This window comes from Vulpes vulpes, chromosome 2 (genome assembly GCF_048418805.1).
Source record: "Vulpes vulpes isolate BD-2025 chromosome 2, VulVul3, whole genome shotgun sequence".
NCBI classification, from domain to species: domain Eukaryota; kingdom Metazoa; phylum Chordata; class Mammalia; order Carnivora; family Canidae; genus Vulpes; species Vulpes vulpes.
The window spans coordinates 12,194,433-12,220,367 of record NC_132781.1 but is presented as its reverse complement, the minus strand read 5'-3'; the positions used below and the strand labels follow the sequence as shown (position 1 = coordinate 12,220,367).

Below are 25,935 nucleotides of genomic sequence, written 5' to 3'. Positions count from 1 at the left end.
ACAAAGGGCACATGTTGTTTGATGCCTTTTATATAAATATCCACAATAGGAAAATCCGTAGAGACAGAAAAGAGGTTACTAGTTGTCAGTGACTTGGGAGAGGGGAAAATGAGAAGTAACTGCTAAAGGGTGTGAGCTTTCTTTCTTTCTTTCTTTCTTTCTTTCTTTCTTTCTTTCTTTCTTTCTAAGATTTATGTATTTTAGAGAGAAAGGAGGAAAGAGGAAAGCTGAGGGAGAAGCAGAGGCAGAGGTTAGATAAGCAGACTCCCTGCTGAGTGGAGATTCCCAAGGTGGGGCTCAATCCCAGGACTCCACTGATCATGACCTGATCTGAAATCAAGAGTTGGATGCTCAACTGACTGAGCCACCCAGGCACCCCTGGTGTGAGGTTTCCTTTTGAGGTTACAAAAATGTTCTGGAAGTTGATAATGGTCTTAGATATACAGCTCTCTGAATATACTAAAACCCACAAATTGTATAGATTAGAAGTGTGAACTTTATGACATATGAATTATGTCTTACTAAATCTGCTATTAAACATAGGAAGTCTGACAATGCTAAGTAGGGTTGAAAGTGTGGAACAAAAAGAACACTTATATACTGTGGTGAGACTAAAATGTTGACGGCATTATCCTTTAAAGTTGAACATTTGATTTATGAACCATCAATTCAGCTCCTTAGCATATGCCTTAGGAACTCACAAATATGCACCAGAAGACATGTACAGGAATGCTCATATCAGCATAGTTCATGGAAGAAAAAACGAAAAGCGCACATGCCTGTTACCAAGAAAGAATGATTTTGATCTGTTCACACAATTGAATATTCTAAAGCAGTGACCATGAAGGAAATACAGCTTCAAATGGAACATCATGAATGAATTTAAAAGAAAAACACGTGAGAAACAGCAAGTTTCAGGAAATTACACAAAGCATGATTATGTTTGTAAAAGGCAAAAAAAATAGTAAGACCATTATGCTAGAGATACTTCCATATATAGTATTTTAAAGCAAGGCAATAAATAAAATTTAGGGTAGTGGTTAATACTCGGGAGGAATTTAGAGGATACAGTAGGGTGGGAGGAATCACTGGTGTTTGCAAAAGCTAGATGTTAAGTGGTATGGTTGTTTTAGGAGGGTTCTTTATCATCTTTCATAAATGTGCAGAATATTCTTTTGTATTTGTCAATTATAAAATTTAAAGAGTTACAAATAAAAATTATTAGTGTCAAAAGCAGCAAAGCACCCCATTTTTTAGGACATGTCAGGAAAAAAATTGCTTCCCCAGTAAAGAATCTGAAACAAGCAGTTATTTTCAAGGACCCAAAGTAAAAGAATGAACAACAGTAGCAAGAATTGACTGCAAAAGACTGATTTTGACAGCTGACTTTTCTAATAGCCTGATCCTACAGTTTTGTATGCTCAGCTCTCTCATAAAGTAACTTCTGTCTTGTTTCCACTTTATCCATCAAAAAATTCAGACATGCGTTAGACCTCAACATTACTCAACTAGTTCACCTCCAAGATCTCAGCCCATCAGGTTCTCCTTTTGATCACTGTTGCCTTACCTTTTATTTTTCCCGTTCCCTCACGCATAAAGAACCTGGTCTTTATCCTCATTCCAGTGCTTACTCACCACTCTCTGATCCCTTGCCATCTTGAACTTCCACCATTCCTATGTTGCTAAACCTCAGTCCTGTTTAATCTTTATTGTCCACTTTATCTGAACATTATAAAATAATGCCCAGGAAAGTTCAATAATTTGCCCATGGTCACACCACCCAGGTTGGTTTAACTTCAAAGCTTGTGCTCTTAACCACCATGCTCTACTGCTTACTGTTTGGCAACAGTTGTTGGAATAGTCAGTCAATCAAAGTAACTTGAGTTGATGAAAAGATGGTTTTTGAAGTAGCTTTGAGGGTCTGGGTGATGGGAAATTCACCTACATAGCAACAAAACCAACTGAAGACCTTATGTGTGCAGACGGAGTGGAGGATAAGACATGTTTGGGGTTTTTTTTAAGATTTTATTTGAGAGAGAAAGGGAGAGAGAGCATGAGTGAGGGGAGGGACAGAGGGAGAGGAAGAAGCAGACTCCTTGCTGAGTGAAGAGCCAGGACCCTGAGATCGTGACCTAAGCTGACGGCAGATACTTAGCTTAACCAACTGAGCCATCTAGGTGCCCTGGGATATGTTTTATATAGGCACAATACTCATTGTTGTCAACTATATTGAGATAGAATTACCATAAATTTTTACCAATTTTTACCATAAATAACCAATTTATTTAAAAATAATGTTCAAAATAAATTGGTATGGTAATTCTATCTCAATATAGATAACCCTGGAAAGCTGGATAAGCTCTAACTCATCTTTAATTAGGAAGATCCAATGACTGCATTTAAGAATGTTCTTGAACATCTATTCCAAACTTCCAAATTATCCAGTAAAGAAAATAGAGATTTTGTTAAGTATTGTGATTTATATTGAACTGCCTATGAATCTAACATAGCAACTTCCTGTAAATGTATTATTTCATAAGCTTTCCAATTAATATCCATTATATTCTTTTTTTCTTATACAAATGAGCCAAAAAGTAGAAAAATTTCCAAAACAATAAGCAAAATAATAATGGGATTTATGAGTATGACAAATCAGGACTTCTAACTCCCAGATTCAAAGCTTATTTGAAATAATTTATTACTTGACCAACAATTCAATTAACATCATTTAGTCATTATCACTGTGTTTCAATGTCTAAAGTCATATATTTGAGATAGATCTTCATTCTGCTTCCTAAAAGTACTATACCAACAAATGTGCCACTCAGATGTAAATATATTAAGTGAATTTAAAATATATATTATGTATGTTAAAATTTGTTATATATATAATAGTCATTTTTCTTTAACTTTTGTCAAATCATGCAACCTTAGATTTCGGTGTAAAGCATAACAGTAACAAAGGCATAAAAATATTATAGAAGGTAGAGATTCTTAAAAAAATTAATTGGCCCCATTTACATTTGGTCTTTGATGATAAATTCTTTTTTGCACATCAGAGAATAGTTGCTTCTTCCCTAGAGCAAAGTAAAGTTTTTTTTTCTCCTTCATTCTCTTAAAGTTTGTGTTTCTGCCCAAGTAATAAATGAGTTTCAGTTTCTGTGGCCTCTGCTTCAGAGCATTCCTCTGAGGGTGAGCTTTTGAAATATGATTAGATCTTAATTCTTTAACTATTTCCATAAGCTTGTTTCACAGTTTGCTTTCTTATTCAGTGAGTGGGGTGGAAATTCATGTAAATCTTATGTGATCATTTATGGGTGTTAGCCACATAAATACCTATGTTGCAATGGCAAGAAAATTAGTCCTTCTGAATTACAGTGACGGCAGAAAATCAACTGTCCCATGTTATTCTATAGGTTATCTGTCATTAAATGCACATTATTTAATGTAGACAGAGAATGTATTCAATACTAATTGGGCGTGTTCAGAATTAGAGCCAGATTCAGGAATATGGGCACTTTTTTGAGAATGGATCTGCCGATATTTACTAAGAACTCAAGATATGGTAATATTGATAATAACAGTCCTTTTCCAAAACTGTCTGGTTTCTTTCTTCCTTTATAGAGGATGTGGCTTCTCCCTGGAATTCTTACAAAATAGTTAGGCAGTGACAAAAACAAAACACTTGAAGTTCCTAATTACTTGATTCTGGTTCTGGGTAAAACAACTGCATAAAATGATTTTATCAGTTTTTTTTTAATTTTATCAGTTTTTTAGAAAGGAATTATGACTGAAGAGTCACTAAGTATGGAGCATTGACATCTGCAGGTCAAATGTTAATTCAAGCTTGGAAGGAGGGGGTCTAGGCCTCACACTCTGACACACTCACCAACTTAGAGGTATCAGGCACGGAACCAGGTTGTCCTTTATCTCTTGAATTACTACCATTCCTCTCATGGACATCTCCTTTCTAGAGAGGAGGCATGATGGCAAGAGGATCTGAGCCAGATGCCACCAAAATCTCATCCCAGCCCTTAATAGTCATATACCTGAAATGGACATAAATCTCAGGTCATGAACTCAGATGTGCCTATTTTGATGTAATCTCAATCTCTGTTTTGAGTCATCATGTGGCTGAATAGCCAATGGTTGGTACTTGTCCTTAGTTGCCTTAGATCTCGTTCTCCTCCTTGCCCAGGATAACATGTGAGCGCAAGGGCTCCATCATGCTATGGTGTGGTGGATGAGGCACAGGGCCCTCTGGTCCCAGTATGACCTGTCCACATCGACATTTACTGATATATCTGCTGCCCCCATGGATCTTTGGTAGTCAGATGATTTGGGTCACTTCTCTGTAACTCCTCCTTCCTCTTTGAAAGCCCCTTAGGCCTTGCATTCTCCTTGTTACATCCCATCTCAGATACCCAGGAGGTTTTATATCCGCCCTGCCTTGTGTCAGGGAGAGGAAACAGCACAGCAGTCTTGCTGGCCTGCGTAGACACACATGCCACACAGCCCAGTTCTGCTATGGCTCCAGTATATGTGCCAGTGTGGCTGAGAACTCAAGGTCCTGTAGCTCTGGCCTCTATCTGGCATGCGAGCAGAGGCCCCTCTGCAATTAGAGTAGCCCTATCTCTATGCGGGGGGAGGGGGGGTGTATAGGACACGAAACAAGGCCTTTCTTCAAGAACAGACTCCCCTTCACTTCATACCGTGTCTCCTGCTCCCAGGCTACAGAATCATTTTTAGTCTGGAGTAGAGAAGCAGTAGGGGAAGCAGACTGAGTAAAACCCACTGTGACCGACAGACTTCTGTGCCCCAAGTTGAGTGCCACTGGCCCAGGTTAGAGTCAAAAGCCAAAAACTGCCTCCTTTGTTTTTTCTCTACTTCTGCTGTGTCATCCTTCCTGGGAGGTAGTAAAGGTAGCATGCCAAACTGGGATGTGTTGGGGAATGGAAGAGAATACCAGGTTTAGGACTTCAGAAATATCCTAGTACCTGCAAGTATGTCCTATGTAAAAATCACTGAGATGTCAACACTGTTACTCTGGATGATAGGTTACAGGAAATCTTATATGTGTGTTATATACATATATAGCTCACATATTAGAACTATTATTCAAAATATATTACTAAATGTTAAAATATTAATATGTACATTATTAAAATATAGTATTGAATATGTACTGTACATTATCAATTAATATGTATTTTTAAATATATTAAAATATAACTTGAAATATATTTATATATTTTATATATAATTTTTATACATTCATATACAGAATATATATATTCTAGATAATTTTTATGTATTTACATAGAGAAGATTTATATATTCTACACTGTGTATTTGCTTTTTTTAAAAGATTTTATTTATTCATGAGAGACACAGAGAGAGAGAGGCAGAGACATAGGCAGAGGGAGAAGGTTCCCTGCAGGGAGCCTGATGCAGGACTCAATCCCAGGACCCCAGGATCTCAACCTGAGCCAAAGGCAGATGCTCAACCACTGAGCCACGCAGGCGTCCCTGTATTTACTTTTTAAAAACAGCATTATTGGGGCACTTGGGTGGCTCAGTCATTTAAGCATCTGCCTTCGGTTCAGGTCATGATCTGGGGTCCTGGGATTGAGCCCTGAGTTGGGCTCCCTGCTCAGTGGGAAGCCTGCTTCTCCCTCTGCCTATGTCATTTTTTTAAATGCACATTTTTAAATGTACAGAATTGTACAATTATCACCACACTCTGTATTTATTTTTATAATAAAAAAATTTGAATGTTTATTAAAATGGCCTCTTTTTACAATAAGAAGGTCATTGCTGAGTTGAGTGGAGGGGAGGAGAGGGGATCAAATTCAGGCCAAAGATAAAGAATGAGGAGTCACCAAGCTGTTCAGCAAATATATCTGAACTAATGATTGAAAATGGGGACCAAGGACAGAGATTGCCTTTCCAACAAATGTGGCTGAGATGGAAGAAAAGCAAGCCTGACACTTCCCATGCTCCTGCAGGATTTTTCACCTATTACTCCTTCCATGGAATTTTCTTCTTTCTTTTCCAATTGGTTGATTCATTTTCATTACAAGCTGATCACCTCAAGCAGGCTTTTTACCTTTCTCTCTCTGGGTTTCGAGGTCTCTAAATGAGGATAATAATCGTGCCTACCTCACATAGTTTTGGGGAGGGTTAAATCTGTTAATATGTGTAAAGCATTTAAACAATATGTGTCAGTAGAGTGAGAGCAAAATAAATACTGGTGGTTGTTTTGTTGTTGCTATCATCATCATCCTCATTATCTTCATCATCATTATCCTTTAATATTCATCTCCTTACAAAAGCCTTCTCCAATGTGAGGTATCTCATAGTTTTCCCCTAATAACACCCTGTGCATAGCTCTTCTATGACATTTGTGGTGTATTTTATTTACTCATTTATTTGTCTCCTCCTCAACTGCATTAAATCATTACCATTACCATTGTAAACAAAGAGTGTCTGACACAGAGGAGGTACTCAAAGTAAATGTTTGTAAAACCATCACAGGGATATAGCAGGATTGCAGGCGGGTGTGCGTGTGTGTGTGTGTGTGTGTGTGTGTAAAATTAGCCTTTTAGAATCACATGGAAATGAGTCAATGTAGAAGAAAATATTGGTGTTGTGAAAGGGAAGGAGATTGGCGTATCAGACTCCTGATTGGTGGTAAGAGGTGGAATCCATGTTTTGGTAGAGAAACGTTGCTCCCTTAAGTTACCATTCTATCTTCTGGAAGAGTTTATGTGGAGTTGATATGATTTCTTCCAGAGATGTTTGATAGAATTCACTAGTGAAGCCATTGGGCCACACAGTAGTGTGTGTGTGTGTGTGTGTGTGTGTGTGTGTGTGTGTGTGTGAGATGTGTACATGTGCCTGTTTAATAGTTTGAGGGATATATGACTCTTTGAGTTTTCTATTCTTGCCTTACTTTTGGTAACTTGTATCAGTCTTGAAGTCTTAAAGAGACTTTCATGTTTTGTGTCAATTATCAAAAAGTTTGGCAATGTTATTCATGTTTCCTATTGTCCTATTAATGTCCGTGGTATCTGACAGGGATGTCCCCTTTCTTTCCTGATATTGGTTAATTTGTATCTTCTCTCAGTTGTTTTTCATCAGTCTACTAGAAGTTTATCAATTTTTTTGATCTCAGGGAACCAGCTTTTGGTTTCACTGATTTTTCTCTATTGGTTTTTATTTCCTATTTCATTGATTTATACCCTGGCATTTATTTTTTTCTTTCTTTTGCTTATTTTGTCTTTAATTTGCTATTCATTTTCAGGCTTCTTTACAGGAAGCTTATATCACTTACTTTAGATTTTCCTTCTTTGCTAATAAAATAATTCGAAGCTAAAAACTTCCCTGAAGCACTGATTTAGCTGCATTCCACAAATGCAATGCTTCCACTTTTATTTGTTTTTTTTTTAATTTTTATTTATTTATGATAGTCAAAGAGAGAGAGAGAGAGAGAGAGAGAGAGGCAGAGACATAGGCAGAGGGAGAAGCAGGCTCCATGCACCGGGAGCCTGATGTGGGATTCGATCCAGGGTCTCCAGGATCACGCCCTCGGCCAAAGGCAGGCGCTAAACCGCTGCGCCACCCAGGGATCCCTATTTGTTTTAAAGTATTTTCTAATTGTCCTTGTAAATTCTTCTTTGGCTCATAAAAATTAGGTGCATTGTTAGTTTTCTGAATATTTTGAGAATATCAGATACATATCTAGTATGGATTTCTTTTTTTTCTAGTATGAATTTCTAATTTAATTTCATTATGGTCAGAGAAAATACTGTGTGTGATTTTAATCCTTTAAAAATTTATTAAAATTTTTTGTATGACTAGGAATATGGTGCCTGATTAATGGTCAGGTTGGTTGACAGCATTTTTCAGATCATCTACTTCACTAATTGTCTACTCTTTCAATCAATTCTTTAGAGAAGAGGGTTGAAATTGCCTCATTTATAATTTGTGGATTTGTCTATTTCTCCTTTCAGGGCTGTTAGTCTTTGCCTCGTATATTTTGAAGCTCTTGAAATTAGATACTACACATTAGGGTTGTTCTCTCATTTTTATGAATTAAATTTTTATCATTATTGGAATATTCCTCTTTTTTTCTGCTAAATTTCTTTGTTCTCAAATCCACTTTGATATTAGCATAGCCACCTCCCTTAGGATTACTTTTTGAATGGTACATCTTTATTCATCCTTTTACTTTTAACATGTTTTAAGTATGTAGTGTTTATTTTGAAAATACCATGTAGTTACATCTTCTTTTAAATCCAGTCTGACAATCTTTGTCATTTAGCTAAGATTTTTAAACTATTTATACTTAATATAATTATTGATATTGTTGGGTTTTATTCTACTACTTTGCTATTTGTTTTCTATTTGTCCCATCTTTTTTCTTTTTTCTTTTCATGCCTTTTATTGAATTCACTGAGTACTTATTAATATTTCATTTTATTTCTACTATTGGCTTAGTAGATGTACCTTTTTCTTTCTTCCTTTTTTTTTTGGGATATGGATCTTTATTATATTAGTCTTTTCACATACTCCTAAGCCAGTTTATAATAAAATGTAAGTGCCTTCATAACAGTGTAACTCCATTTTCCTATTTGTATCCTGGTTCTACATATATTATAAAGCCCCAAATACTCTTTTATTATATCTGCTTTTGGTTTAAAAAAAGGATTTATTTATTCATTTTGGTGAGATAGAAAGAGCACATGAGTGGGGTGAGGGGCAGAGGAAGAGGGAGTCTCAACCAGATTCCACACCCACCTTGGACCCTGATGTGGGGCTCAGTCCCAGGACCCTGAGATCATGACCTGAGCCAAAATCAAGAGTCAGCTGATTAACTGAGCCACCCAGGTGCCCTTATTATTTCTGCTTTTCAAAGTACATTTTCTTTCAAGGAAATTTTAAGAGGTGAAAACAAGATAATTGATATTTACATACTTATTTTCTATGTACAGTGTTCTTTATTCTTTAAGTTGGTCTAGGTTTGCATTTGGTACCTTTTTCACTCTGCCTGAACAACTTCCTTGACTGTGGTTCATGTCTGCTGGTGACAGATTTTTGTTTGAAGATGTCTGTAGCTTATCTTCAGTTTTAAAGGATATTTTTACTAAATACACAATTCTAGATTGACAGATTTTTTTTCTTTCATCACTTTAAAGATTCTTTATGTTATCTTCTGACTAGAATAGTTTCAGATGAGAAATCCTCAGTCATTCTTATCTTTGAAATGCATCTGCCTTCTCTGGCTGCTTTTAAGATGTTATCTTTAGTTCTATTCTTGCCATTTGATTATGATTTATCTTGATGTGGTTTTCTTTGTGTTTATCTTTTTTGTTCCTTGGTCTTCTTCCACTGGTGGGTTTACAGTTTTCTTCATCATGCAAAATCTGTAGCTATTGTGTTATCAAATATTTTCACAAACCTTTCTCCTTCTGATATACAATTAGACATTTGTTAGATGATATGATATGGTCTCATACATTACTGAGATTATTCATTAAATTTGGTCTTTTGTCTTTCTAGCAGTCATTTGGATACTTGGATACTTAACACGCTTTTTCTTCACATTCACTGATCTTTTCCCCCATTGTACCAAATCTATTGTTAATTGCATCCAGTGAAATTTTCCTTTCAGATAATATATTGCTCTGCCCTAGGCTATTTAAGTTTTTTTCTTATATCTTCCATTTCTCTCCTCATTATGCTTATTTTTTGTTTAAATATTTAGGTATGCTTTTAATGTTATTGTAAAAACATAGTAGTAGTCTTTGTCTACTGATTCCACCATCTCTGTCATTTCTGAGACGAACTCTATTGCTAATTTTTCTACTGCTTATGGCTCCCATATTCCTGCTTCTTCTCATGCCTCCTTTTATTGAATGCTGGGCATTATAAAATTTATATTATTGAATGCTGGATTTTCTTGACTTCTTTTAAAAAACATTGAGTTTTGTTTAGAAAATATTTACTTCTCAATGACCAGTTTGATCCATTTGAAACTTATTTTTAAACTTTGTTAGAGCAATTTAAAGTTGACTTGACTCTAAGGCTAGTTTAACTCCATGACTTAGTGTGACCTTCCTGGATTTTCTATGAGAACCATTCATTCTGGCAGGTCAGAAGTCAAATATCCCTCAGCTTTCAATAAACTTGGATATTGTTTATCTTAAATCTCACCAGTCACTTTTTACTTGTCCTTGTAGAACTTTACCCTGTATATGCACATGTGGCTCAGTATCAGCAGCAGACTCTAAGGGAACCCATGTCAGTGTCTGGAGCTCGTTCTTTCCATAGCTCCCTCCTGTCTAGTGCTCTGCTCCCACAAATTCCAACTGCCTCCCAAACTCCAGTCTTTGTCTTCTCAGTTCACAGTCCCATTCTGCTGCCCTTTGATTCTCTTGCCTATATTCAGATGGAGATGTCCCTCCAGGAAGAGAGCAGGGGTGATTTAGGAGGGTTAACCTTACTTGTTTCCCCTTTCTTCACAGGATCACAATCCTGTATCTCTTCTTTTTCAATATTCCTAAAATAGTTCCCTGTATTTTGCCCAGTTTTCTAGCTGTTGACAATAGCAGATTAAGTATGGTCCCAGTTACTTCATCATGGCCCAAGTAGAAATCATGAATATTTCTTATGCTTCACAAATTTATACCTTTATTTTGAGGTAAAATATAGACAATTTCAAGTTTGAAAGTTCTCTAAATATTTTAAATTATGTTCAAATAAATATATTCTATGAATTCTCTGAATATGTTTTGTTTTTAAGGGAGTGCACAGTTATATATTAGCATCTGGCACCAACTGGCCATAACTGTACTCAGAGTGTTTAAAGAAGCTTCAAATGGATTCCTACAAAGCTTTTGAGTAGGAAATACTGCATAATAATCTGAGCTTAAGGCTATGTTTCAAGACTCTGGGAAGCATCCTTTTTTTTAATACTAAAAACAAATATTTAATTCAGAAACTAATGCTGTTATACTTTAAGGAAATTTATCTTTATAAGATCTGAGCTTGCCTTAAATATAAGTATTCTAGAGGAGTCTCCTAATTTTCCTCTAAATTTACCTTCCTGGAAATAGAAATGCCTGAATTTTCACCAATTATAAGAAATGGAAAATAAAGAAATGAAAGACTTTTTGAATGAAGACATAACGCAAAGTACCCTGCAAGAAGAAAGTGGTGTATTAGGATGACTAAGCACCATTGACGCCTTTCTAAAAATTTATTTATTTCCACTAGAGTTTGAACCCAAAATTTTGATGGGAATTACGTAGAGAAAGTGAATCAACACATTGGCAGCTTTTTAACAAGGAAGAATGATCTGAAAAAGAGGCCCTAGAAAAGCAAGGGGGAACTAAGTGCTTGGTGGAGGGTGGAGGGCATGACCAGCCATAAGGGGAGCAGTTAGGAAGAGCCAGAGATTAAAACAACAGCCACGACAAAACAAAACTTTTTCACTTCAAAATTATGATTTTGCTCTCATATGTTATTCTACATTTATTCTGCCTATGCAGCAGATGTTTGTAAATTGCTTCTATATAGTAATGATAGCTATAAAAATAAGACTCAGATTAAAATAACCATAACTTGATTTAATGTATGGAAATGTACAGTCAGTACCATCCTGAGAATAAAATTATTCAAGACATGTTTTAGAGACAGTTTGCATGATAAATTAGCTGTAAATTTTGAACCGTACTAGACCGGAGACTTTTTTTTTTTTTCTTTTGAGAGAGAGAGAGAGAGGGAGAGGGAGGGAGAGGGGGAGAGGGAGAGAGCATGTGGGTGGAGGAGGGAAGGAGAGAGGCCAAGGGAAAGAGAGACTGAAGCAGGCCACACACCGAACACAGAGCCCAACTTGGGGCTCAATCTCATGACCCTGAGATCCTGACCTGAACCAAAATGAAGAGCCGGAGACTTAACCAACTAAGCCAAGTGCCCCTAAATCAAAGCTTTTTAGGTTTATTTGAGAAGTTCAGAAATTCAGGTAGTTGTGACTTAGATTCAAATACATAATAAAAACCTCGAAGGTTGATAAATTAATTTTATTTTTTTAGTCACTGTTATTATTCTCCACAATATTGATTCTGTTCTATTTAGCTATTGGCAAGTTCCAAAGGTACGCATATATACCAGCTGGCCTCACTTTATTTGTATTTATTTATTTGTTTGTTTATTTATTTTAGAGAGAACATGAAGGGGGAGGGGCAGAGGGGACAGAGAGAATCTCAAGCAGACTCTCCCCCAAGCCTGGAGCCCTATGTGGGACTCAGTCTCAGGACCCTGAGATCATGACCTGAGCCAAAATCAAGAGTTAGCCATTCGACCGACTGAGCTGGCCTCATTTTAAATCTGACATTAGTAATTTGAAGTGGGTCCCAATGCTTCCTGGAGGCCCATACTGCATTCCTTGGTCCTTTCCCTTTCCTGCTTTCCTAGCTGACCATCCATACCCTTCCCTCCCACCTCGAATCTTCCACCAGTCTCTTCTACCATCCTCATGCTTTGCTATGAATCTTTCCCCTGCTTCCTGGGGAAGGTGAGAGCGAGCACAGCTTGCTCTCACTGGTACTGTGACTTCCCCGCACTCCTAGCCGAGGCCCTCTCCTCGCCTGTGCTCTAGATCCTATTCCCTCTCCTTTACTCAAGAACACGTCTTCTCCAAATTTCTGGCAGCACCGAGTTTTTCCTCTCTCCTGCCAACTCTTTCCCATCAGCCTGCACGCATGCTGTTAGTTCTCTCATGGTACAAAAAGCCAAACAAAACAAGTCAGACCTTTCTTTACCCACTTCCCCCTGCAGCTTTCAGCCCATTCCTCTCCTTCCCCTTGTGACCGAACTCTGAACAACTTGTCTGTGTCTGCTCCACCACCTCTCCTTCTCTTGAGCTTCGTACGACACTGCAACTGCTTGTGTTCAAATCATCAACATCCCCCACAGGCTAAGCCATGTACTTATTTTTCAGCCCTCATTGCATGTGACCTCTCTCTGTGTAGCATCTGACACAGGTGGAATAGCCCTTGAAACACTTTCTTCACTTGGCTTCAGGATTGCATATTATCTTGATTTCTTATCTCTCTGGCCATTACTTCTGTTTGCTTCTGTCCTCATCTCCAGCCTTCTGACATTTGCAGGCTCAGAGCTTAGTATTTAATGTACACTCAGTGCCTTGAGAGCTCATCCAGGAGCCTCGTTCTCTGTACCACTTATATACTGGTGATGTCTGAATTTATACTTTGAACCTACATCTCTCCCCTAAACTCCAGACCTGAATATCCAAATATTCGCCTCAACACAGATGTCTGATAGGCATCTCTACGCCTAATGTGTCTGAAACCGATCTCTTCATCTCCCCCCCCCCAAAAAAAAAACCTGTTCCACCCATAGTTTTTCTGATGTAAGGTAATGACAACCCCGCTCTTCTAGTTGCTTGGGAGAAAATTCTTGAAGTCATCTTTGGTTTATCTCTTTTTATCATACAGCGTATCCAGTTGGCTCTACTTTCAAATCTTTCAAAGAATCTGACCACTTCTCACCACATCCTCTTTTATATCCTACATTATTTTTGACAGCCTCCCAACTGGCTTCTCTGCTGGGTTCTTGCCCCAAACAGGAGCTAGAGTAATCCAATGACTACTTAAGTTAAATCATGTCACTCCTGTACTGAAACTTCTTCAGTGACTCTCCATTTCACTCATTCTAAAAGCCACATTCCGTACAGTTGCCTACAACACCATGAAGGATCTGGCTCCTCATTCTCTCTCAGCCCTTATCCAAGGAAGACTTTGCTCACTGACCCAACCACACTGACCCCCTCACTGTGCCTTGAATATGCCAGGCATGCCTCTGCCTCGGGGCTTTTATAACTGGCCCCCTCTCTGCCCAAAGTGCTCTTTCCCTAGAGGCCACCATGGCTCCTTCATCTCCTACAGGTCTGGACTCACATATCATATCTGTTCCATGAGGCTTTCCCTAACTCCCACATTCTTAAAACTGTAAACTACCCCCACCTTCCATCACTTCTCATCTCTTCCCTGCTTCAGTCTCTCCATAGCACTTACACCATCTATAATGTTGTCATTTCTGTAAGTTATTTCATTTACTCACTAGGATAGAATTGCCATAAAGGTCGGGAGGGATATTTGTCTGTTTTATTCACTGCTCTAGTCCCAGTGGCCTGGAATGGATGAATGAATTAGATGGTTTGCAAAGGCAGTTACATGAGTTTGTGGGATTCTGACCCAGGCTGTCCTGCACAAACCAGCATCTCTGCCTCCAACTTTTTTAGGGAAGATAATTTAATTTTTATGGCACTGTAATTTTTATACTTTCTAGTGAGTAAATATTTTAAAAACACTTACAGCAGTGCCTAGCACATGGTGAGAGCTCTGTAGGTGTTTATTAAATAGGCAAAAAATATTTTCTCAAGCATTTTGTGATTTAGAAACTATTGGTGGAATGCGAACCAGGACAAACCTCAAGAAGTCGAGTGGCCTTAATTCTCTGATGGAGAGTGCTTTATTATAGAGGTAGAGTAGAGTTTGATGGCTTAAGAGAAACAATAGTAATAGTCACATGCCCTCTCTAGTCTGAAAAAAACAAAACTACCCCAGTGTATTCAGTGGGGCCATAGATGCAGAGAGATTTATGGAATAGACTCTCAGGAATTGCTTTTGAACTGAAATCCATAAAACACATAGCTATTGTCTTAGCTCAGGTTCTATTACAAAACGCCATCACCTGAGAGGTTTATCAAGGGCAGAAATTGATCCCTGGTAGTTCTGGAGGCTAGAAGTCTGAGCTCAGGGTGCCAGCATATCGAATTCTAGTGCAAGCCTTCTTCTGAGTTGGAGACTCCATCTTCCCATTGTATCCTCACAGGGCAGGAGCGGGCAGGCTCTGTAGAGGCTCTGTAAGAAGGCTTTTTAGAAGGGCGCTAATCCCACCCATGAGGGGATACCATCCCATAACCTAATTACCCCCATAGGCCTCTCCTCACATTCCATCCCACTGGGATTAGGGTTTCCATGTCTGCCTCTGCCCCCACCCCTGGTTCTCTCTCTGGGGAGATGGAATGAGGGAGGGGACTCAGGTGTGGCTGGGGGCAAAATGAAATTGGGATTGTGCAAGAGTCAATCTGAACACGTAGACTCCCTTCTGTAAACACTGATGGCCAGATCTCTGCTGTCAGGAAGTGCGCTGGAGGATGCAGCTCTGGGCAAAATGGCCTGAGACAAATGTCCAGTCACGGGAAAGTACAGGTCTTTCTAAGACACCCTGCGACAGGATGTCCACGCATCCCAAGCCTGCCTGTTTTAGAGGCCTCACTTTAAATACAAAAGATCACCAGACAGTTTTGAGGAAAGTTGCTAAAGGGAAAAACAGAGACAAAACTGGTTGGCAAAGCAAATATTTGCAAGGAACTCAGAAACAACACAGGCACTCTAGAGAGCAATGTTTGTATGTGTGTGTGTGTGGACATACAGATACATCTTAAGTGCAGATGGATCTAATAACCTCAGCAGAGAGAGGTTTGCAATGTGCTCTACTGGTGGAGCCTCCGTGCTCCACTGTGTGGGATTGAAGTGGCTCCATTGAGGGACGCCTGGGTGGCTCAGTGGTTGAGTGTTTGCCTTTGGCTCAGAGTGGGATCCTGGAATCTGGGATGAGGTCCTGCATCAGGCTCCCTGCGGGAAGCCTGCTTCTCCCTCTGTGTATGTCTCTGCCTCTCTCTGTCTTGTGTCTCTCATATAAATAAATATTTAAAAAAAAAAAAAAGTGGCTCCATTGCTTCCTAGCTGTGTGGTGCTGAGCGAGTTACTTAACCTCTCTGTGCTTCCATTTCCTCACCTTTAAAAGGGGATCCATGATGCTACTCAGAGAACGACAACAACAAAATTACGAACAGAAGGGCAATATTTTTTTTGATCCAATAGAAAGTTTAAATTAAAAGTTGAGAACTCACTGTGAAAGATCAAAAAGACAAAGAAATGGAAAATCGAAATAATGAGAAAAAAAGATGGTATACCTGAGCAGCCCAATGGCCATAGCTGCAGAGACAGACAGATGGACAGACGAGAGAGAGAGAGAGAGAGAGAGAGAGAGAGAGAGAATGAGCGAGCGCTGGGAACAGAGAGAGGAAACTTTGAGAGTAATGACCAAAGCTCTTCTAGAAGCAGAGGGCACAGCTCAGATCGGAGGGCCTACTTGGCGCTTGCACAGTCAATGAGAAGAAAGGCCCAGTCCAGGCGTGTCGCAGAGCCATTTCCGAGCACTCAGGATGCAGCGAGGCTCCCAGAAGCTTCCGGAGAGCAGGAAAGCAGGTCATGTGCGGAGGATGGGAACTTGAGTGGCAGAAGAGATAGTCGAGTTCTAAGTAATGCGGACGATTCTGGGAAGGCCACCCTCCTTCCAGGACATGAAAATGGTTTGATGTAGACACATTTGTCACTTTAAAAAAAATAGTTCTTGTGTGTTAGGCAGACTGGGGGCTCATGTCTTCACTAGGTGAGTCTCAGAATCTATCTGCCTCTGTCCAGGAGCACCTAGTTCTTTCATCTTTCAACAATGGGGAAGAGGTTTAAGTTTACCTTTTCCTGTTTCTCCTGCCCCCACCCCCCTGCCCCTTGTTTCCTTTCTCTTCTCCTTTGATTCCTCTGCCATTCCCTACTTTACCTTCTGAACCCTCACACTCTTGCTAGGTCTATTTCTGTCTCTTCTTCTCAATTTCTCTTTCTCTCCACAGAAGTCTGTGTTTGTCTCATAATTGGCAGGAGAGATTTTTTTTTTTTTTTTTTTTTTTGCTTTTGCTTTTTAAGTGATGAATAGTTGGCGTTAGATCAAAGACAAGCCCTGTGGTTTTCTGGCTGCCCCAGAAGGGCGGTGCAGCTGGCAGCCATCCCAGCTGCCTGGTGATAGGCATGTGGAAGAGATACCAAGCTCACAGGTCACTGTGTGTGTGTGTGTTCATGTACGTGTGTTTTTCAGGCCAACAGCAGGCTGAAGCAGATTGAGAAGGAATACACTCAGAAGCTTGCCAAATCTTCACAGGTAAGAATGTTGAAAGGAAAAAAAAAAAAAAGCAAAACCAAAACAAACCAAAAAGAAACCTATACATAAAAAGCATTTGTACTTTCAAGTTAAACCTCATTCTCTTCAGTGTCTTTAAGGGTTACTATCCTATTTGCAGTGGGTACGTGGGTAAATAATATATACTTTTAATACTTTGGCCTTATGAAAAGATTTTTTTAATTAGGCATATTGAACCATTTGAACTAACATACACACATCCCCACACACACATACTCAGATGTTGTAAAACCAGCCAGTGCGCTTGAACAAGCCCAGGCTGCAACATATTTCACAAGGGCGGGAAATACACACCTACATTTGTGATGTAAGCAGTTTGATACCATCTGTGCTTTTTTGCAATATTCCATTTAGTTGTACCTAAGGACTGCTTAAAAGTAAAATTCAAAATGGTAAATGTCCTGGGTTAAATTAGCCACTGAACTGTTGACTTCTTTTGGGGAAAAGAAGAATCATAAGGCCCTGCATTCATATCTTGCTACATGTTGTTGCTATCATAGTTTTAGTAGAAGGCCAATAATTGAATGCTTGTCTCAACTTGACATGTGATGCTTAAAATACTTTTTCTGTCTAAGTTGTTATAATAATATCCTAAAGTATCATTCAGGGAATCCCAAGCATTCCTTCGTTTTAGGAGTAATTCTAGAATAAAAAAATACAAATTTTCATTGTATCGATGGAGAGGTTAAGCCATTCATTTTTGTGGGCATCACATGTAATGACTTTAAAAATCAGCACTTCACAGTATTTTTGCATATACACGGTGATATGTGGCCATGAACTGAAATTTATGTACTATTTTATAAGTTACCACACAGTGGTCATAACAGTAACACGACAATGTAACAGTAATAAAATCAGGAATTTTATGGGGCACGAACCATTTTGACTCAGTGTTCATTCATGATAACTCTCAGTTAGGAACTGTTCTTGGCTCCATTTTCCCATTGAGGAAACTGAGGCTTAGGGAACAGACTCAGAGAGCTGAGGTCACATGGGTTAGCAAGTGACTACACCGGGACCCCCCCTGGATCAGATTGGAGAACAGAAGCTCACAGTCTGACACCACTGGCCTGGCTCAGTCCCTCTCGTTTTTCATATAGCAGAACTCTGGTGATACTCTCATAAAATGTCTTTGGTTATACAATTATTTCTAAAATGTGCATATGCCATGTAATGTACATCCCATTTGGAAAGCCAAATGTCTTTGTCTGAGTGAAGACTTACATGTACTTATTTCAAAGATGATGATTAGGTCTTGATTGCCATTATTCCAGACCTTCTTTGAAGAAGGAACATGGGGAAATATTCTTTTTTAATCACTGCAGAAGATTCTTATAATCAGAAGAAATATTATTGCTCCAGTAGTTCCAGTTTAAACTAAGGCATGAAGAATCCCCAACTGGCATACCCTTATGTCCTGCCTATTTTGCATTATGTTAAATGGGGGAGGCAGACCGAAAGTGAGATAGAAGATAGCTAGTAAAAATGCTTAAATAATGAGAGTGTAAACAGGAGTATTTAAGTTTATCTAAAGGAATGTGTGAAGCAGCCTGATTAGTTCATATTAAAGCAAATTAAATGTAAGTTAATGCGGAAGAAAGCCTGAGCTTTGGAGTCCAGCAGAATTTGAATACCAGCCCTACTACTTATATGACCTTGAGCGAGTTACTTGCACTCTCTGGAATTCAGTTTCCTCATTTGTAAAATAAAGGAGTAGTACTTACCTCAGAAGCTAGTTTTAAGTATTAAGTAATGTAATGCAAAAAAAAAGTGCTTAGTACAGAGTGCTTAGTACACAGCAAAGCACTTTAATAACTGTTAGCTTGCATGGTAGCAGGATTAAAATGGGAATAGAGACAAGAAAGGAGGGAGCAAAGAATAAAAAAAGATATGGAAGGAGCAAGAAATTATTTTTAATTTATTTTTGGGTGTTCCAGAACTGATCAAATCCCCCCCCCCCCAAATTTGAGAGGCAGGGAATTGCTAAATATTGTCCCAAGTAAAGATGTGAAAGAAGCAGGAGGAGGAGGAGGAGGAGGAAAAGCCAATTAGTGACAACGATCATGTCCCACAGCCATCATTTCATACATCAAAGGACAGTGCAACACCAGAAGAGAAAAAAATATCTTTGAAATAGTATAATAACATAATAAAAGATGGTCCATCCTCCTCATAAAGGGTGGGCTGACAAGCTTACATTGATAATATTTGGTTTCCCCACCTCTAAATACATGTAAATATTTGCATGTACATAAATAGATGTGTATGTTTGTATCTGTGTCCTGACATTTGGGAACATTGATCTTCAGTCCAGTCAGTTTAAAGAAACAGATAATTTGAAAATGAGCATTACAAACAGAACCATAGACTGACTTTTTCTGTTTTCCAGTGATAGTTTGCTGGAATCGCTAACTCCTATCTCAGCTGAGGACAATGCCAGAAGCAAAGTTGCTTAACTGTCTATCAGGTTTAAAAAAAAAAAAAAAAGAGGGGCAGCCCTGGTGGCCCAGCGGTTTAGCACCGCCTTCAGCCTGGGGTGTGATCCTGGAGACCCGGGATCAAGTCCCTTATCGGCCTCCCTGCATGGAGCCTGCTTCTCCCTCTGCCTGTGTCTCTGACTCTGTCTCTGTTTCTGTCGTGAATAAATAAAATCTTAAAAAAAAAGAAAGAATGAAATCCCTCTCTTTTTTCTCTTAAAAAATTTTGTTTTAAGTAATGTGATGAATGCACTCATAATGAATGCATTGGTATCTAGATCATCAGCTTGAATTTGGAAAATATTTTAAATATTTTCCTCCCTTAAAGGAAGTTACTTAATCTTTTAAGATTTTATCAAGCTTTTAAGATCTAATGGACCATTAAAACTAAACCCATGGCATACCTAGAATTGTGCCCCTTCTGGGTCTCTCAGTGTTCATCCTGATGGCAATGTGTGCATCATCTCTGGGCACACTCCCAAATATAATTTCCATCAGAATCATATATTTGTTCTTTTTGTCTTAATATGACATGGTCACCTTGCCTTTTCAATGTTAGCGCAGTTGTTCCCATTCAGCTGACTCACCTGGTGGCCATTTTTCAGAGAAAGATATTGCCATGTGGCAAGAATACAGGTAGTTGTGGACAAGACTAGAGATGGAATACAGGTAGAGCCTGGCTGCCCGCCCCCCGACCCCAACCACCCAGTGCCCTCACTTACTCCCACATACCTAATGCAGATTATGCCTGGGTGTATCGCGTGTGTCCGGCATGCCCGCAACCTTCATATCATTCTCCAGGGTGGCAACCCAGAATGCAAAATGTGCTCAGGAGCCACTCTTTCACTTATTTTATGAGGATCTTCAGTGTCCACCAAATCTTCCCAAGTATGCCCTTTTGTATTTTAAAGTTTTATAAAAATCTCAAACTAGGGATCCCTGTGTGACTCAGTGGTTTAGTGCCTGCCTTTAGCTCAGAACGTATACTGGAGTCCTGGGATCGAGTCCCACATCGGGCTCCCTGCTTGGAGCCTGCTTCTCCCTCTGCCTGTGTCTCTTCCTCTGTGTGTGTGTGTGTCTCATGAATGAATAAATTAAATCTTAAAAAAAAAACCTCAAGCTGTACTATAACCTTTAAAACATCAAAGTGAGTTAAATATGAAATCCTAAACTCTATTCAGAATCTGATTTTAAGACTTAATAAGACCACTAACATTTTTTGCCAAGTGTTAACTGCTTAGCAATAATTAACCATTATAGCTTTCATGAGTTAGGTTGCTTACGGCATCAGCCCGAAATAGCTCTCCTTTTGCTTCCCAAAATATTTTTATTTATTTTTTATTTTTTTATTTTATTTTTTTTAATTTTATTTATTTATGATAGCCACACAGAGAGAGAGAGAGAGAGGCAGAGACACAGGCAGAGGGAGAAGCAGGCTCCATGCACCGGGATCCCGATGTGGGATTCGATCCCAGGTCTCCAGGATCGCGCCCTGGGCCAAAGGCAGGTGCTAAACCGCTGCACCACCCAGGGATCCCCCCCCAAAATATTTTTAATATCACATGGAAATGTTTGAATCCACATCTTTCTCTGAAGCGAATGCAGGGTAAACATTCAGTTGAGTGGTGACATTTTGTTTTATGGTTTTTAATTAAGATTCAATCAAAACTGGTGGGGTTTATGATTGTGTAGATGAGTTCTGACTTCTCTCAGAAACTTTTCATATCATTCTATAAAAAGGCTAGATTATCTCAATATGATTTGTCAGGTAATTATTATTTTTATATGCTCTCACTATAGTTCCATTAGTTAAATATTAAGGGCTAGTTATGGGCACTGTGCTAAGGTGAATATAGTCTATTGTCTTTTACTCTATGTCTACAACCAAGTGAGTTTTGTTCTTTACCTAAAACATGTTAATCTAGTTAGGATTATTTCTTAATCTTAAATCTCATTTCAGGTTTTAAAAATTATCCACATTTTATCCACCTCTCTCTATCCAACTCGTCTATCAGTCTGTCAACCACTTTATCTACTCAGCTACTACCATGTTTCACCTGAAGTATTTCTCTCCCGTAGATCATCTTCATAAGTTTTTAGAATAACTTGCTAAAGATAATCTCATTACTTCCCCCAAAGAATCTCATTATCTCCCCCAAGAATGTAAGGTTTCATTTTCCACACAAAAGGCACATATTCTCCTCAGAACATGCTCATAGAGTCTTCCAAAACCTGCATTTATTTCTTTTTGATGTCCTCTTGTCATTAAGCTTCTGAAAAGGAGGGATCCCTGTTTCATACCCTTGTGGTCACTTGAAGAACCCACAAATATTTTTATCTTCAGTTAGTCAGTGAAAGGGCAATCTAATCTTACTGTTTTTTAAAGAAACAAAATTACTTTGTACCTTAAAAACATATGACATGATTTTGGTAGTGGATATATCAATTTATTGCACTAAACACACACGCACACACCCATGTACTTACACGCACATACACAAACACAATGAACACATGACAGAAGTAAGCTTACCATTTCTATAAAGTTGTAGTTTACTTAACTTGAAACGCTCCAATAGTCACTGAAATAGTAAGTTATTTTCACTATTTGGCTCGATGCTCTTAAAAAATATCAATCTTAAGTTTCATGTTGGGCCAAGGAAATTTGGCTCTTTCTTATCTCTGGCTCCTCTTGCTCTGTGACTGCGAGTGAGTTGATTATTCTGTGCCTCAGTTTTTGACATTCACTATAAGAATTTAACCTTCCCTGTTTCATAGAAGTGCTATGAAAATTAATTGAATTGATGCCAGAATGGGAACAACGTTTAATCAAAGTTCGGAAAACAGATGAGAAACATCTTTATTCTTAGTAAATAGATTCCTCCACTCATAGCAAAAGATTCAAGTTTGTTTTTAAAAATATTAACATACTGCTATTATGTATCTTGCCATTTATTTCACAATGGTCTTAACATGTGATGATTTACAAATCCTAAATGTGAACCTTTGTTACAGTGAGTTTGCTCACTTCTAAAAGCAGATCTACGCCATATTTTATTGTAAATATGCTATCATTTATGTCCATAGTACCAATTAATATTCCTATAAGACTTGGCATCTGTGAAACTGCAGACAGTTTCTATTTATTGTCTTAACAATACCACACTCTAGTTTTGCCACCCAATATTAGGTGGAAAAATTGAGCTTCAAGGAAGATAACTAACTTGTCCAAGTGCCTCACCAATGAGCCCTGCTCCTGTACAACCAACGGAATTCTATTCTAACCAGGACTAAGGATATTGGGTTTTTTTTTTTAATTGGAAGAAGAAACGTATTTCCTGCTTTTTAAAAGATTTTGAATTAGGAAGGAAATGGATGCATACAACCCCAAGGAAGAACATGTTCTCAGCTCATGATTACTTGGGAACTCTTAGAGGATACCCATGCATGGAGAGAACCAGTTCTCCTATGTGGAGGATACTACAGGGGTCTCTAAATAAACTTTCATGGATATCTATCAGTTGGGAAGGAGGCAACCCATTTGGAACTATGTTACGATAAGGTTCTTTTCTACACCAAAGCCTCATTTGGAAAAAACAAAGGCTAGTTGGAGGATCCAATCAGTATGGTGATTGATCTGACTGCATTGTTCAGGTCCTACCTGTCTATTTGGTTTGATATCATCTGTGACAACGGGATATATGGGACCTCTTTCTCTGCCTCTGTTTCTCCATTTATAAAAGATGGGTGATAATAATGTTTGTAAATGACAGTAGGAACTTGAGACACTTAGCACAGGGCACAAACCTTAGTGAGTACCCAAAAACCGTTGTGTAGAATTAGGTAACTATAAAGAATGAGCACTGTTCATTATTTTCTTTGGTCATTACAGTTCCAAATATTAGGAAAGGCAAAATAGCTTTCTTCATTCTAATATGTCTGTTTCTCAGTGAAATAAAATCTGACGCGTTTCATATTTTTGAGATCACAGATGTTCTTTCTTCTGATGAGTAAATATTGTGGAATGTTATAGTGGAAGTGTCTTCCAAATATATTTGGTTCAGCAGTTGTTCACCATTCACAGTTTTATTATAGTCTTTTATTACGTGGAATTTCATGCGTTATAGTGTGCGATATGTTAATTGAAAATATTTAGTTTGTGGATTAGACTTTTGCCAAATCCGCTTTTTTGCTAAGCATAAATACATATAAAATAGATGCCTCTCACTGAAGAATTTGAAGTTATAGCATGCTGTTTTCATTTTAGATCATAGCAGAACTTCAGACAACCATTTCCTCTCTGAAAGAGGAGAACAGCCGGCAGCAGCTTGCTGCAGAAAGGCGGCTCCAGGATGTTATACAGAAGTTTGAAGATGAGAAGAAGCAGCTGATTAGAGATAATGACCGAGCAATCAAGGTAATCTGAAGACTTCAGTCACCAATGGTACCAGCTGCTTTAATGTAATTAAAAGGAGGGCTACAATCCCAGCAGTGGGCAGATGAATGCAGGTACCTAGCTTGCTCATGCAGCCTGCTCTAATTCCATTCACTGGACTCTACCTTTGATGTATCCAGTGACTCAGGCTGACTTCCCTCCAAGAGATCACATGCCAGCATAAAAAGTCATTTTTGGCAAGCCTGATCCATTCACATTGAACAAATATTTGAAAAATACCCGTCCTTTCTCTTGAGAACCACTTTGGAACTGTCTCTTGAAATTAGGATGACTGTTTTAGCTCAGGACTGCTGGCTAATAAATTCAGAAGTCAGCTTCCAATTTACATTCTCTTCTTTGCCCACATCCTTTCATTATGTATTCACATAATGAGAAATAACCTGTTTGAGGTTTGGAATGCCAACCATTTGATGTGCTTTGACATAGTGCAGGGTAGATGTGTTGCTGCTGAGAACCTAGGCTGTTTCCAAATGGCTTCAGAGAATCACGCCTTTAATAGCAACAGAAAAGTTCCCTGGACCCTGATTCTTTAGGTGATAGGCAGTTCGATCTCAAAGTAGTTTTTTTCTTGGCTTCATAGCAGTGAATATTATTGTAAGTGTCTACATCATGCTGGGTTTAATCTGTGAGGATAAGCATCTGGAAACCTTTATAAATAAGATTTAAAAGAGAACAAAAATTTTTTTCAAGAATTTCCAGCAAAAGATTATTTTTCAGTGATTTTACTTTGTTATAACAATGCTTAAAGCATGTTGAGTAATCAGACAAAGCAAGGAAAAAGAAAAGAAACATTTGAGTTTTATCGCTGCCCTTTTCTACCCAACCCCTCTGTCTTTCTTTTCTATAGCCTATTGTAGGCAATCTGAGTAATTTACGGAAAAGCTAGTGTTAATGTCAGTTGCTTTTTAAAATATACTCTTTAAGCCTGGACAAGACTGAATGGAATAAAAGACCTTCAGATATGGACAAATCTTGGAGGCCATTTCATCCAGCCTCCTCACTTTAGAGGTGAGGACTTATTTTATTTTGTTCTTAATGAGATTTTCCCTCTACATTGCCATCAGCAAGCTTCTTTTCCCCCTACGTGTGATATGAGACCAAAAAAAGAGGTTTCTTTTTTATATTCTGGTAATTGAAAAAAAATCTTTGAAGCTTTTCTCATTTATAAATGCACAGGAGGTACTCACTCATTGATCTGTATAACTGTTTTGCTTGGCATGAACTGAGCTGAATACTTTGTTTAAATTCCTTTAGCTATATAAAAATTTCATTTTAAGTGAATTTCTTTTCCACTTGGTGTCCAAATACCATGCAGTAGGCAGTTTCCCAATTTTAAATAAATAATTGAATCCCAATATACACAAAAAGGGAAAACATAAATTTACTCTGTAACAGCATAGTTTCTAGTATTGTTTCTTAAGACTAAAAAAAAATCTTAAGGGGATCCCTGGGTGGCTCAGCAGTTTGGTGCCTACCTTTGGCCCACGGCGTGATCCTGGAGTCCCGGGATCGAGTCCCACGTCGGGCTCCTGGCATGGAGCCTGCTTCTCTCTCCTCCTGTGTCTCTGCCTCTCTCTCTCTCTCTCTCTCTCTCTCTCTCTCTCTGTCTATCATAAATAAATAAATAAATTGTAAAAAAAAAATCTTAAAATAATTAGTACAGTTGCCTATTTTTAATTGTTTTTGCAGTTTTAATCTACTTACCTGCTAAACCAGATCCTAATTTCCAGAAAAGTGTCAGATCTCAAAGACTTAATTTAAAAGGTGTACATACATATTATATTAAAGTATCTACTACATGATATTTATGACCTCCAAAACAGATACTTACAAGCAACTAAAATTATAATGTAGGTAAGATATAGTTCA

At 38.4% G+C, this 25,935-nt stretch overlaps 1 protein-coding gene across 12 annotated transcripts in view; it reads left to right on the top strand.

The window, feature by feature from the left end:
• Positions 1–25,935, top strand: part of CEP112 (centrosomal protein 112) — a 397,262-nt gene that overhangs the window by 286,534 nt on the left and 84,793 nt on the right. For all 12 annotated transcript variants that reach the window (XM_072746768.1, XM_025999623.2, XM_072746763.1 and 9 more), the window contains 2 exons: positions 17,029–17,091; positions 23,878–24,027. In XM_072746768.1, the coding sequence (XP_072602869.1) occupies positions 17,029–17,091; positions 23,878–24,027 (213 nt within the window). The remainder of the gene's footprint in view (positions 1–17,028; positions 17,092–23,877; positions 24,028–25,935) is intronic.